This window comes from Thermobia domestica, chromosome 7, assembly GCF_964235325.1.
Source record: "Thermobia domestica chromosome 7, izTheDome1.hap1.1, whole genome shotgun sequence".
Lineage (NCBI taxonomy): Eukaryota > Metazoa > Arthropoda > Insecta > Zygentoma > Lepismatidae > Thermobia > Thermobia domestica.
Window position 1 is genome coordinate 47,816,728 of NC_137460.1, and position 12,648 is coordinate 47,829,375.

At 35.8% G+C, this 12,648-nt stretch overlaps 1 protein-coding gene across 3 annotated transcripts in view; it reads right to left on the bottom strand.

Moving 5' to 3' along the window:
* LOC145690064 (uncharacterized) overlaps positions 1 to 12,648 on the bottom strand; it is a 1,134,032-nt gene that overhangs the window by 53,204 nt on the left and 1,068,180 nt on the right. For 2 of the 3 annotated variants that reach the window (XM_081764580.1, XM_081764581.1), the window contains 2 exons: positions 5,591 to 5,720; positions 542 to 644 (listed from right to left, as the gene is read on the bottom strand). In XM_081764580.1, coding sequence (XP_081620706.1) covers positions 542 to 644; positions 5,591 to 5,720 — 233 coding nt within the window. The remainder of the gene's footprint in view (positions 1 to 541; positions 645 to 5,590; positions 5,721 to 12,648) is intronic. The other variant, XM_081764582.1, reaches the window with a different exon arrangement.

Below are 12,648 nucleotides of genomic sequence, written 5' to 3' on the forward strand. Positions count from 1 at the left end.
AGAGTTCCGAAGATTTCCCTCTAGACAGGCCATACATATTTCAAAGGTATTTATTTTATTAAAATAGTATTTAGGTTTGCATGGAACATTTTCAGCAAGAATTTTCACCTTTTTTAAAGTTACGATTTTTTTATTTAAAAAAGCATATATTTGGTCATTTAAAGGAATAAAATAAGAAATAATGAATGACTTTCATTGGTTGGTAGTAAGTTAAGCGCATCTCCTACACGATTCAGATTTTCAGCAGTAAGCAGCTTAATTAAGAACATGCATGAGTAAGCCTGTTAGTAAGTACTGTAGTAAGCCCTATTTAATACCATGCATTCAATATTCGTCGCTTTAAAAAATTTACTGTACAGATGAAAGAGAAAAAAATCTATAACGCATGCAATTATAAAATTTGCTATAGACGAGAAAGAAGCAAAGAGATAAAAGGGAAAGAAATCATTCTTCTGAACCTCTCATACATTTGTAGTTGGGCTACAAGCATTTGACTGTACCTGATCTGTAAAAGCGGTGCGGGGGGCAGGGGAAAACGTACCTGGGTTGTGCATTTTGATGGGTGATTTGGTGACGTACCTGTCCGATGAAGCGGACTTAACCTCACCAAAGAGAGCGCCCCAGGCTCCGAGTTTTCAATATTCCTGGAAAATATAAATAATTAAAACACCACACAAGATTAATTTCATAGCTTCAAGAAACGTATATAAATCCTTTTAACATGAATCATGTTTTGGCTTTAAAAATTCTTTTTCTAAGTACATGCAAATGAATAAATTTAACCTAATAATATTTGAGTAAATTCAGGCTTCAACACTTCTCTAAGTTGTTGTATTTATGGAATAAATGTTTATCAAAAAGTAAGTTTCCCTAATATGATCTGTTAGCAAAGTGTTCAAAAGTGTACACACAAAAGTAACTCGACTAGGTATTTAATACAAAATAACGATTTATTGCTTCAGACGGGACGTCCCAATTGCACTCTCTACCTTTTGGAATTAAAGAAACAAAAAGCTGTATATATATATATATATATATATATATATATATATATATATATATATATATATATATATATATATATATATATATATATATATATATATATATATATATATATGTGTGTGTGTGTGTGTTACTTATAAAATTATCATTTGAGTCTATAGCAATGATTCAGAAAGCAGCAGAAATTGGCTGTCAAGTAATTACGAAAAGTGTTTGTTAAGTTTGCTGGCGTTATTGATTCTGTAAATATGAAATGAGTAATTTGACGACTTTACGTTCAAATGAAGGTTGAATGTGTGTACTTGATCGGCTTATGAGGTACATCAACGATAATTTGTTGGATTACTTAACGTAAGTGTTTTCAACATCTTCCATTTTCCTGGGAACAAGTCTGAACGAAGCATGAAGGTACAGATACTGCTAGAAGCGTAAACAATGACAAGTTGACTATTCTTAGAGCCTCTCTATTTCAATAATGCCCTTGGAAAATATGTGCAACATACTTCGACCCCACCCCCGCCGACCTCTTACGGAGAGCGCTCTCTCTTTGCTTTGGGGAAAAAAGTTAATACTTCGGCTGTTTTACCAACTTGTTATTCAGTCGTTGGATCTTGACAAGTGAAGATCGTAGGCTACTTAGAGTGGTTAGCAAGACAGTCCGTGAGATAATTCATTCCGTATCCAACGCTTCCGCATTAAACTATTGAAAGATCTCAGACGCAGCAACCTGCACCTCCTCTTTCGAGGGGGGGGGCGATACTGGAAAACGCACATCGTCACCAGCGGGACACTTGAAATAGAAAGACTCTAGTATATCGATAGATGATTTTGCAATACCTTTCCACTAAGCCACAGCAATTACTTTATACATGTTAATAGAGTACATGAGTAGAAACAGATTGTTTTATGTTTGTTTACGAAAGGCTGGATCAGTATATAATATATTGTCAACGGAATGCGTTCAGCATATACCTTATGATTCTGCTAGTGTATAGATTTCTATCAAAATGATTTGCTTACCATTACCAGAGTAGATAGGAATATTCCTGACCTCGTACATGAGTTCCCGCCTCATATAGCCTCGCTGCTAAAAGGGACGTTAAACTCACAATCAACTCAACTCGTACACGAGTTCTTTATTTCATTTTTTGAAACAGAAACGCTTATTATTGAGTTGAGTTGATTTTGAGTTTAATGTCCATTTCAGCAGCGAGGCTATATGAGATGGGACCTACTGATTAACGTAGAACCCGAATCACATGAGCTCCCGCCGGGAATCGAATCCGGGTCTCCCACGCCAAAGGCGCGTACGCTAACCGCTTAGCCACCGAGGAGCTTTACGCTTATTATTGTTGGGATTACAATTGTAAGGCAGAAAGTGTGTAACAGATAATTACATATGTTTAAAATGTGGTTAGTGTTGTATTTTGAAATCCAGTCTGCTATTGATTTCTAGTTATGTTTAGCTGTAAAAGAGTCTAATGGAGGCTTGTTTAAATAACTGAACTATTATCTCTTTGTTATGGATGGCATTGCAGTATCTAGTATAAAGATAGTAAGCATTGTGTCGCTGGAGAATTAAACCAAATGATAAAAGGTTATTAAAAATAACCTTTTATTGAATTAGTATTATTACCCACGGTCGAAAGTAGTATATGAGAATAAGAGGGTCCATATATAGATTTGACTCCTACATAGTATGTTGATCAAATGTTGAACACCTGAGGGATATAGTATAGGTTAGTTCTAAGGTTTTGTTTATTAACGATTAAGTTTTTTATATAATTATTTTTTCCCGTTTGTAGCATCATTTAATGTTCTTTACTTTTCGTGATCAGAAAATTGAACATATTAAATCATGACAACTTGAACAAAAACTAAATGCAAGGGTTGGAAATATGTTATGTGGGAAATTTAATGAAACTCTGGGGTGTACATATTTCACACAGAATGAAAGATGAATAGTGGTATGAATATGAAAGTAATTAAAATTAAAAATTGTCATTTTAAAATATTTTCTCTGTTTAGTTACTTTTTTTGACCGACCTCAGAAAAAGATTCTCAATTAAACCTGCTTTTTTATGTGTTGTAAGTTTGTTCACGCATAACTTCAAGATAGTTGCAATGATTTTGATGATTGTTTTCTGTTCGAAAGAGTGTATCTTCCCGGTGGTCTTACAAAAAATTTCTTTTAGGATCTGATGGTAATCTTTAGAGCTAGACTATGAAACATTTCAATGAATGTTGAATTAATTACGGGAAAGTAACATTCTTATAGGCAACCATATATTCTTCAGCGTGATTGTGGTTGCATAACGGCACAGGGGTTGTGCTGCAAAGTTTCGAAACACTTTCATAGTATATTATACTGCCTAAGTTCGTAACATTTTGAACAAGTGAATTACGTGTGTGAAGTTAGTTAACTTCTTTTTAGAAAAAAATAATCATTTTTAAAGTTTGCTGAACATCTTTCATTGAATGATTGAATCACAAACACCCGATATATAGGATTCTTTCTGGCATTATTCGATCGAGATACACATTATCTGTTTTCTGTTGAGGTTATTTCTTTCTGAATCAGAAGCATGGAGAAAAACTAAATAAGTTGAAATTATTTACAGAATAAGTAAATTGAAGTATTTAGGGTAAGTAGGTGATAAGTTTGGTTATATCGATCAGTATAGTCGACATCAATGAATGAGAGCAACAAAGCGATAATGATATAAATAATGACAGACGTGCATGTTTGTTTTGTGTGTGTGTGTGTGAATTTCAGAGTTCATAGTTATTCTGTTCAACAAATACTCCATCTTAATTACAGTAACTTTTTGTAACCTAGTTTCTTAAAATCTGTTACTTAACAGATGATGTACACAAAAGTAATTCGACGATCAACAGCATGTTTACGCTTTGTTCTTTGAAATTATTTACAAAATGATCTTATTACTCATAGGCCTCGTAAGTTATGAAAAGTAATGTTGTTTAGTTGAGTTTTCAATAAAAAATAATATTGAATAATCTATATAAAATGAAGTGAAAAAAGAATAAAACTACAGGCATCTAGTGAATTTTGTTTCCGCTGATAAACAATGTTATATAAGCGTTTCAAAATGTGTCGACAAGAGAGTGGGTTTAGAGTGTGTATCATATGTATACGTATATACTTTATTTTTTTTTAAAAAAAAATATGCCATTAAATTTAACGAGCAGTCAAATGAAAACAGGTCTTATGCAAAACAAAGTATTACTTTAAAAGTAAACCCCACAATTGTTAATACTTTGATCCCATTGAGAGATGAAATGTTCAATTCCATCATTCAAAAAGCTTTTGGGCGTCTGATGAAAGCAAATTTTAACCCAGTTACATATGTCATCATGCCATGAAAATTGACGTCTACAAATGTGTCTCTACAGATCTCCAAAAATTTGTAAATTGTCTTCGGGAAGATCTGTAGAAGGATGTTCCCAAATTAGGCCTACTAGGGCCTTTCTATTCGAACTGTGCCCCTTCTGGCGCTACTGTCGATGTGTACAAAACAAATAGGAGGAACAAGTTGCTGCGGCCGAGATCTTTCAATTGTTAGATGCGGAAGCGTTGCCACAATGAATTATTTCACAGGCTTCGCTGTGCACTGTCTTATTAGCCATTATAAGTAGCTTACGATCTTCACTCGTCAAGACCAAACGACTGAATGACAAATTGGCAACACGGCTGAGGTCATTCACTTCTTGTCCCTAAGTAAAGAGAGGGTTTCCTCCAGAGGGTGACGGGAGTGGGTCCGAAGTATAGTTCACATAGTTTCCAAGGGCACACCTGAGATAGACAGGCTCTAACATCAGGAGTAATGACACGATTGACCTATCCTGGACGAACTTTGTCTTCCACTCTATGCATCCTGCTCAGAATCTCTTAAGAGTCTTCATCCCGGCGAAATTAAAATACCACTAATTTTACAGTAATTATGTGATATCTTCAAATAGAAAAAAGATAATCGAAATGTGGAACAAGAGTGCCCTAGACAATATTATTTTACATGAGAAACCGTTATCACGACTCACTTATCTGCTTTCGATTTCGAGCCATTTTGAAAATCTGCATTTATTTTCGCATTTCTAAACAGCTGAAAACGGAAAGCTGCTAGGTGACTTGTGATAACGGTACCTCACGCAAAATAATATTGTCTAGGGTGCTCTTGTTCCATATTTCAATTATCTTTTATCTATTTGAAGATATCACATAATTACTGTAAAATTAGCGGTATTTTAATTTCGCCGGGATGAAGACTCTTAAGCCACTCCAGTCCTAAATGTGACCTGCTGTATTCACCGTACACAGCCAGTCAAAATGCGCATCGTTCCTCTCTGTTCTTTGCTCGACTCCATTTTCGCTTCTGGATGAACACGTGCACGTGTGGAAGCTGGCACTGTGCTTTCCAGAATCCCAAACTGATGTCAGTGTTCGTAACACACGCTAGTATCAATAACTTTATACATCATAACCTGTCTTCATGTGACTGCCTCTCATAAATATAATAAAAGCTTTACGTTTCTTTCCTATTTCATTGCGTCCCATATGATTACTTACCCCGGCCTTCGCCGAGCTCGTTCGCGGGCCAACTGCGCTCTCCTCCTTAGACAACAGATGACCAAAAGGGCCAGCAACGGGAAGCCCACAATGCATGATACGATGGGGATTACCACAGACTCCGGAGATACTGCAACAAATAGAAAACATTCATTGGATTATTCATGATCTTCAGAGACAAACAGTAAATGCTAATGTTGTCATATGTCATACGAAAAAAAATAACCAACTCTCTATGTAGTTATATTGAAATATATTTTAGAATATGAATACATACATACTTTATATTCTATGTATTATAATTGTTAGTTTGTTATAGGCAATAAGTGTAGTGAGTATGTGTAACATGCTGATACTAAAGAATTATCTTTATGTTGATAGAATGTTAGTCTTAGTTTACAAACAGCCAACCTTATTCAACAAGGAGTAGTGATTAATCACCGTCACTATCTAATGGAAGATTTCAGAAGCAATGCTCGTACAATACCCTACTGGAAGTGTTGCAAATATTGTCACAATTATCGACAGTGCCACAATAAGATATACAACCACTGTTGTGAAGTTCAGAACAAACCATGTAGCAAATCGCTAAATACGAATTTTTGTGTCTCATCTAAAATTCGATGGTATTGTACCGGCGCAAACAATTCTCTTTTGAGGCCTCTCAGAAACAAACCTCACCTCAATTTTACAGAATAAAGGAACTGACACCACAACCTCAACAACAATCCTGTCCTTTTAGGCGCATTCACATGTGTTTTTGTCCATTGTTAGCGAATGTGGCACCCATTTTGCACAGTTTTTTGAAATCCTTAACGTTACCCAGAATATTGCTCACACTGCCTAATGAAATGCCTAGGGCTTCTACTAAATCTCTCTCTGTGATTCGACGATTTTCCAAATCCATATCCATTATTTTTCATACGATTTCTGGTGTTGATGCACTTTTTGGACGCCCTTCACGTGGATCGTCTTCAAGACTTGTCTTTTTTTTTCCGGGTACGGGAATAGGGTAACATTGAAATCTTTATTCATCAAATTTTGTTTTATCCTTATAAAATAAGTTCCTACTCCCAGCCATTAGAGGGTTACGCCCTCTCTTTGGCATAGGTTACAATACGTATTGGTGTTGCAAATACAAGTACAATAGATGGTCTAAGTGCAATTTGATTACACGGGGAGTTGATCATCATTTTAGTCAGGTTCTATTTTATTTGATCATGGTAAAAAAAAAGAAAAGAAAAAGAAAATTAGGAGAAGTAAATGAAAAGAGGAACATGAAGTGCACTGTCACAACACAACATATACATTATAGTGTAACAGATGAATGTTATGTTCTGTCCAACTTTGGATGTGATGAAGACAAACGGTGCCCTGGTTGTTATTGTGCAGAGGATGAAGGTGCTATGTAATGAGGAACGACGGGTGATAAAAAAGCTGCAACTGCATGTAAATCCGGATGATCAGGAGGTAGGGTATAGCGGTAAAGTGCAAAGAGTAGCAACAAAGGTGTATCCAGCAATTTGCGAGGTGGATTGAACGGGATGTCTGCTTGCATTGTGGTGAGGAAAAAGGGAAGACTTGTCCGACCACGTTTGAATTCAGCAATCCATCTTTCTACTTTTCTCAGTGATGGTGAAGAGTCCGTATACATTTTATGGATTTGTTTTGGAGCTACATCTTCCAAAACTAGGAATTTTATCACTGCACGATGTTCAATTTTTTTTTTGATCAGCAGTAACGATATGAATGAGTTGACAGATCTACATGAAACTTCCCGCAGGTTCATCACAAAGTCGTGCCATCTGTAGGAACACACAACGACGAAGCTACTAGCATCATCTCGTATCGCACGACAAAACTTATTGAACAATCTGGTTTATATCAATCGGATATATCCCATGGAGCTGAACAACTCTTATGCATAATTTTTCGAGGAAACTGATTTCAATGGTGCCATGGGCGCCGATCCTGGGGGGCCGAGGGGGCCCGGGCTCCCTTATTGTATTTAAGAATATACAATATTTGGCATAATTTGAATGTAATTTGTCTTAAAATCCTCATATATGCCTTTGCATCTGAATGCCCCCCCAAAAAAAGAAATTTACAGAGAAATCGGCGCCCTTGTGTGGCGCTACCAAAAATACGTGTCTCGTTGCCAAATAATAATTGGTAATTTTCCTAAAGCAGATTGTTTATTTATTATTTATGTGATTTTCAAGTAAAAATGCACTGTTAACTTGCAGAATGTGTCTGCTGTTGTTTATGTCCTCCCAGCTCTCAAGCATATATTACTTATAATGTTTAAATATTAAAGTTAGAACAACATTCCTAATCGAAAGCAGAAAAATATATAGATAAATAAAAAAAGAGGAAAGCAAACGAAACATTCAAATACTTGTCTTTCATTAAAAAAAAAACTGCTTTCGCTTACTCATTATATTCGCATCCTATTTTAAATTTTTAAACATATTTCAGCTTCATTCTTTTCTCATAGCGCCTAACAGCCCATCCATTCACTCAGCAAAATTTCTGTATACCTAACCCAGGAAAGACCATATAACGAGATTTTTATTTATTTTTTTTTTTTGCACGAATCACACACGAGAATTGTACACAAGCTCCAACGAGAAAGACAGAATAAAACATGTCTTGAATTGCCGCTGTGGGTTTATTTTCTTTTCTTTTTTTTTTTTGTTTGCTGAATGAATACACAAAAAACTATGTTTACCTGAAAAGGGGGGAAAAAAAAAACTCATGCTACCAGGGATTTAGTTTGTCTTTTCTTTATGTAGAAAGAAAAAGGTTAGTATATTCAGAATAATATTTGAATAATATCAAAACTTTCATACAGAATATATGTAAATTTCTTCCGTATTCCCACGAGTGGACAGTTCTTTTAAATTAGAAAACCGTTCTACTAAAATATTTAAATAATACTTTAAAGAAAAAGTGCGAGCTACTGAAGTAAACTACATATGGTTATCAATGAAGACACCTAAAGAAAGTCCAATTACAATCAGCCTGCAGAACAACTCTGATTCGTTATAGAATGTACGCTTTATAAGTGGGAATGGTCTTTCAAAGCAATATGTACAATTCCTCATGAAGGCAGTGCTCAGTTCGGCACAGGCCCGCAACCAAGCACAGAGATTTGCGGGGGGGGGGGGCATGAATATGTTAAGGGGGGCCAAGTCATTAAAATTTCTCTTACAAATAGCTAAATTGTGTTTTTTGTATTAACAGTAGCATTTTGTGTTAAGTTCTGGAGGGGCCACGAAAAGTTTAAGGGGGCCAGCCCCCTAGCCTCCCTCTGGTTGCGGACCTGGTTCGGCAGTGAGGATGTAGGAGGATAACTGCTCTAGAATATAAGCTCTATAATTGAGCACACTTGCTCAACAATGCTGAAATTTGTGAATTAAGCAGGCCAGAAAAGCTCTAATTCACAGCGATATTCAGGAAACAACACCTCAACAGCTTGTGTGGTGTGAATTGGCGCAATGTCACCTTGGAAAATTATGTCATTGCCCGGCAACAATATCTCAATGTCACTTAAATGTTTATTGATAGCAAACCACGAAATGCCAAGAACTTTCTGCCTACAACACCAGAAGGCTATCTCCATGTTTCACGATTGTAAAGGGACAGTTCGGAGCATAAGCTTCTGTATACAGGATATTTCAAAACAACACCGACAACGTTTGGGAGGTGATTCCGGACACCAAGACAAGACAAAAAGCATAGACCAACCTCGGCGCACAAATGCTTCCTTTCGGAGTTATAGGCTACCGAAAACATGAAAAAAAATGAACTTTCAAGGTCTATAGCTCCAATAGGACTTATCGTAGTCGGGTCAAGGCTTCACTTAGGAACTAATATGTGCGCTACACAAAAATCCACGTTTCAGAATCCTAAGGTATTCACGCAACAATTTTTATAGGTAAAGTTTGACTACGAACATATAATTTGAAGTACTCACCAAATACCTCTATAAAAATAGTTGCGGAAGTAGTGTACGATTCTGAAACATGGATATTTGGGTAGGGTACATACTAGTTCCTAAGCGAAGTCTTAACCCGACTACGGTAGGTCCCTTACTTTTGGTGCTATAGACCTATAAAGTTGATTTTTTTTCATGTTTTCGGGAGCCTATAACTCCGAAAAGAAGCATTTGTGCACCCAGGTTGGTCTTTTTTGTCTTTTCTTGGTGTCAGGAATCATCTCCCAAACGTTGCCGGTGTTGTTTTGAAACACCCTGTAGAAACACAGCTTATCGTTAGAAAGGTGAAAAAGAATTCATCGAACTAAATTCAGCGTTTCCAATAATCGACAACACTTCTTTCATCCTAAATTGTTGTTGGTGATGATCAGGTATCTTTGAAACTGAAACTCGATCTTTTATATCCAGGTTATGCGTTGAACTGTGATTGTCGCAATAGGGTATTCCAGGTGCTGATTGAGTTCTGCTATCTCTTTTCCAGCATACCTCTCTGCGACTCCTGGTGTGACAATCTTCTTCAGTGCTTGGAGGTCCCTATCGCTGTTGCTTCTCTACAAAAAAAAAAAAAAAAAAAAAAAAAGAAAGAAAAAAAAAAGAAACTAACCTCAATATATTTTTCCTTGTATGGGATATGGATACTCACCGTTAAAATCATCGTTACCCATTAAGTTGTTAACGGATTGACTCTTATCAACGAGTTCGGCTGAGATAATTGCTCTTAGTTCGCTATTGCAAAAAAAAAATAATAATAATAAATAAATAAAATAAAATAAAAAATAAAAAAAAATTGAAAAATTCACATTCGTTCAATGATTATCGTGTGTGAAGTAACTGACGTACGTATGTGCTAACATTACAATGTCATAAGGCCCACTAGCGTGATCACAGTAATTCGGACAACAGAGGGCACTGGGATGCTTATCTATCTCAAGATCAAAAATATATCTCTACGTCCTCTACAAAAACATTACAATGAGTCTTGTTGAAAAAAACAGTCCTTAAGAAACATTTGATACAGAAAAAACATAAAAGAGCAACTTAAAAATTTGAATGTTTCCGAATAAGTTCTAAACATTGTTAGGATAAAAAAAGAGGAAGAAAATGGATCTGATGCAAAATTTGTCAGCGTGATTTCATGAAATCTGTGACAGTGCTTCGGCTTAAGGGGAAAAAGTTTTAAATATTTATGTGATATCATGATTGGTAATGTACAGTACAATGGGTGATTCTAATTGCACTTACAACGATAACGTTGTTATGTTGTTGTATATAGTACTGGCAATCTGTGCCAGCTTATAAAAAGGCGATCAGAGGCGAATTAGTGGAACAGTATTATATGAAAAGAAAAGAAAGATACATAGAGATATCAAGAGATTATTCTTTTGTAATCGAAAATTAGAGAAAAAGAGTTGTTGCTATGGATACATAATAAATAAGTGTGTGTAGAGATAGACATCTTGTTATGTACGCTTCTTATGAGTGGATATTAAACTCAGTTAAGAAAGTGACAAAACGTATATGAGTTATATTATTTATGAAGTATTTTATTCTTCTAAAATTGGTGCCTTAAACCCGGAAAATAAGTTTGTCGTTTCGAAGTACAGTAAAAACGGGAAACAAAAACGGGAAAGTGACCTTAGTGTGACCACTCTAAGAAGCGGAAAAGTGATCATGAGTATCATGAGTGTCACGGATAGAAATACAACTGGAGAGCGGAATACTCATCTAGAGATTAATCCCAACGAAAATCTTACTGACATCTTAAAAGATATAGCTCAGCAAATTAGGAATCTTGACGAAAGAGAAGCTCGAAAAAGTGAAGATATAGCACAACAAATTAGGAATCTTGACGAAAAGACTCAAGATCAAGCTCGAAAAAGTGAAGAAATCGCACAACAAATTAGGAATCTTGACGAAAAAGAAGCTCGAAAAAATGAAGAAATAGCACAACAAATTAGGAATCTTGAAGAAAAACTAGACCGAAAAATAAGCCAACAAACGAAGAATTTTGAAGAAAAGCTAGAACAGTTAGAACAATGCAACGAAAACAAGTGGGAAGCTATTCAACGTCAATTTTTACAGATGAACCAGCATATTGTAGTCAAATTTGAGCAATATGACGAAAAGATGGAGAGAGTATCACAGAGAGTCACGGAATTTCAAAACTCTGTAGATCTCATAGAGACAACATTAAACGCCCATGATACCCACATCAAGCTATTACAGGAGAAGGTTAATCTTATAAAAGAAAATTGTGTTTCCGAGAGTGCAACGCAAGACGGTGGATATAAGAACATGGTGGGTCCTTCATTTAATACTCGTGAACCTAGTCACCATCCTAGGACGATGTTAAAAGCTAATGAACCTTCAAGTTGTGGAGAGGAAAGTATCGATAAGGAAAGAAGAGTTAGGCAGTCATCCCGGCGAAGCTCCAACAGGTATATGAATACTATAACAGGTAAACCCATACGATTCAGTGAAGTTAAATCTCTAAATTCAGTGGCATACCGGAAGATGTACCCGCTAGGGAGTTTCTTGAAAAATTTGAGGATGAGTGCGAGCTTATAGGTGTAGATGAGTCGCAGTATTTAAAATTATTGCCGCATATATTGATACCACCCTGTTTAACATGGTACAAGGCTATCAGGGGTAGTCTTCATACATATTCTGATTTTAAGAATGCTCTATTATCTAATTACGAAAATGATTTCATGACAGCGAATAGAGATGCCATCTTGAGAACAAAACATTTTAATCCAAAATTGCATAGGAGTATTACGGGATTTGTAGTATCTACATATAATGAGTTGAGATCACTAAATCCAAATCATCCGGAATCTCGTATTATAGCTTCCATTAAAATCTTATTGCCATTCCGATTACAACAACTGTTAATGTCGGCACAATGCATCAACTTTAACCATCTAATTATGCTTATTCAAAGTTATGAAAGTCAGTCAGCAATACAGAATAATAGAATACAAGATAGAGGTCAGGGTAATTCTGGACGTAATCAGCCACAATATGCTTCTGTTCGTAATGTTAATGTACAACCTGA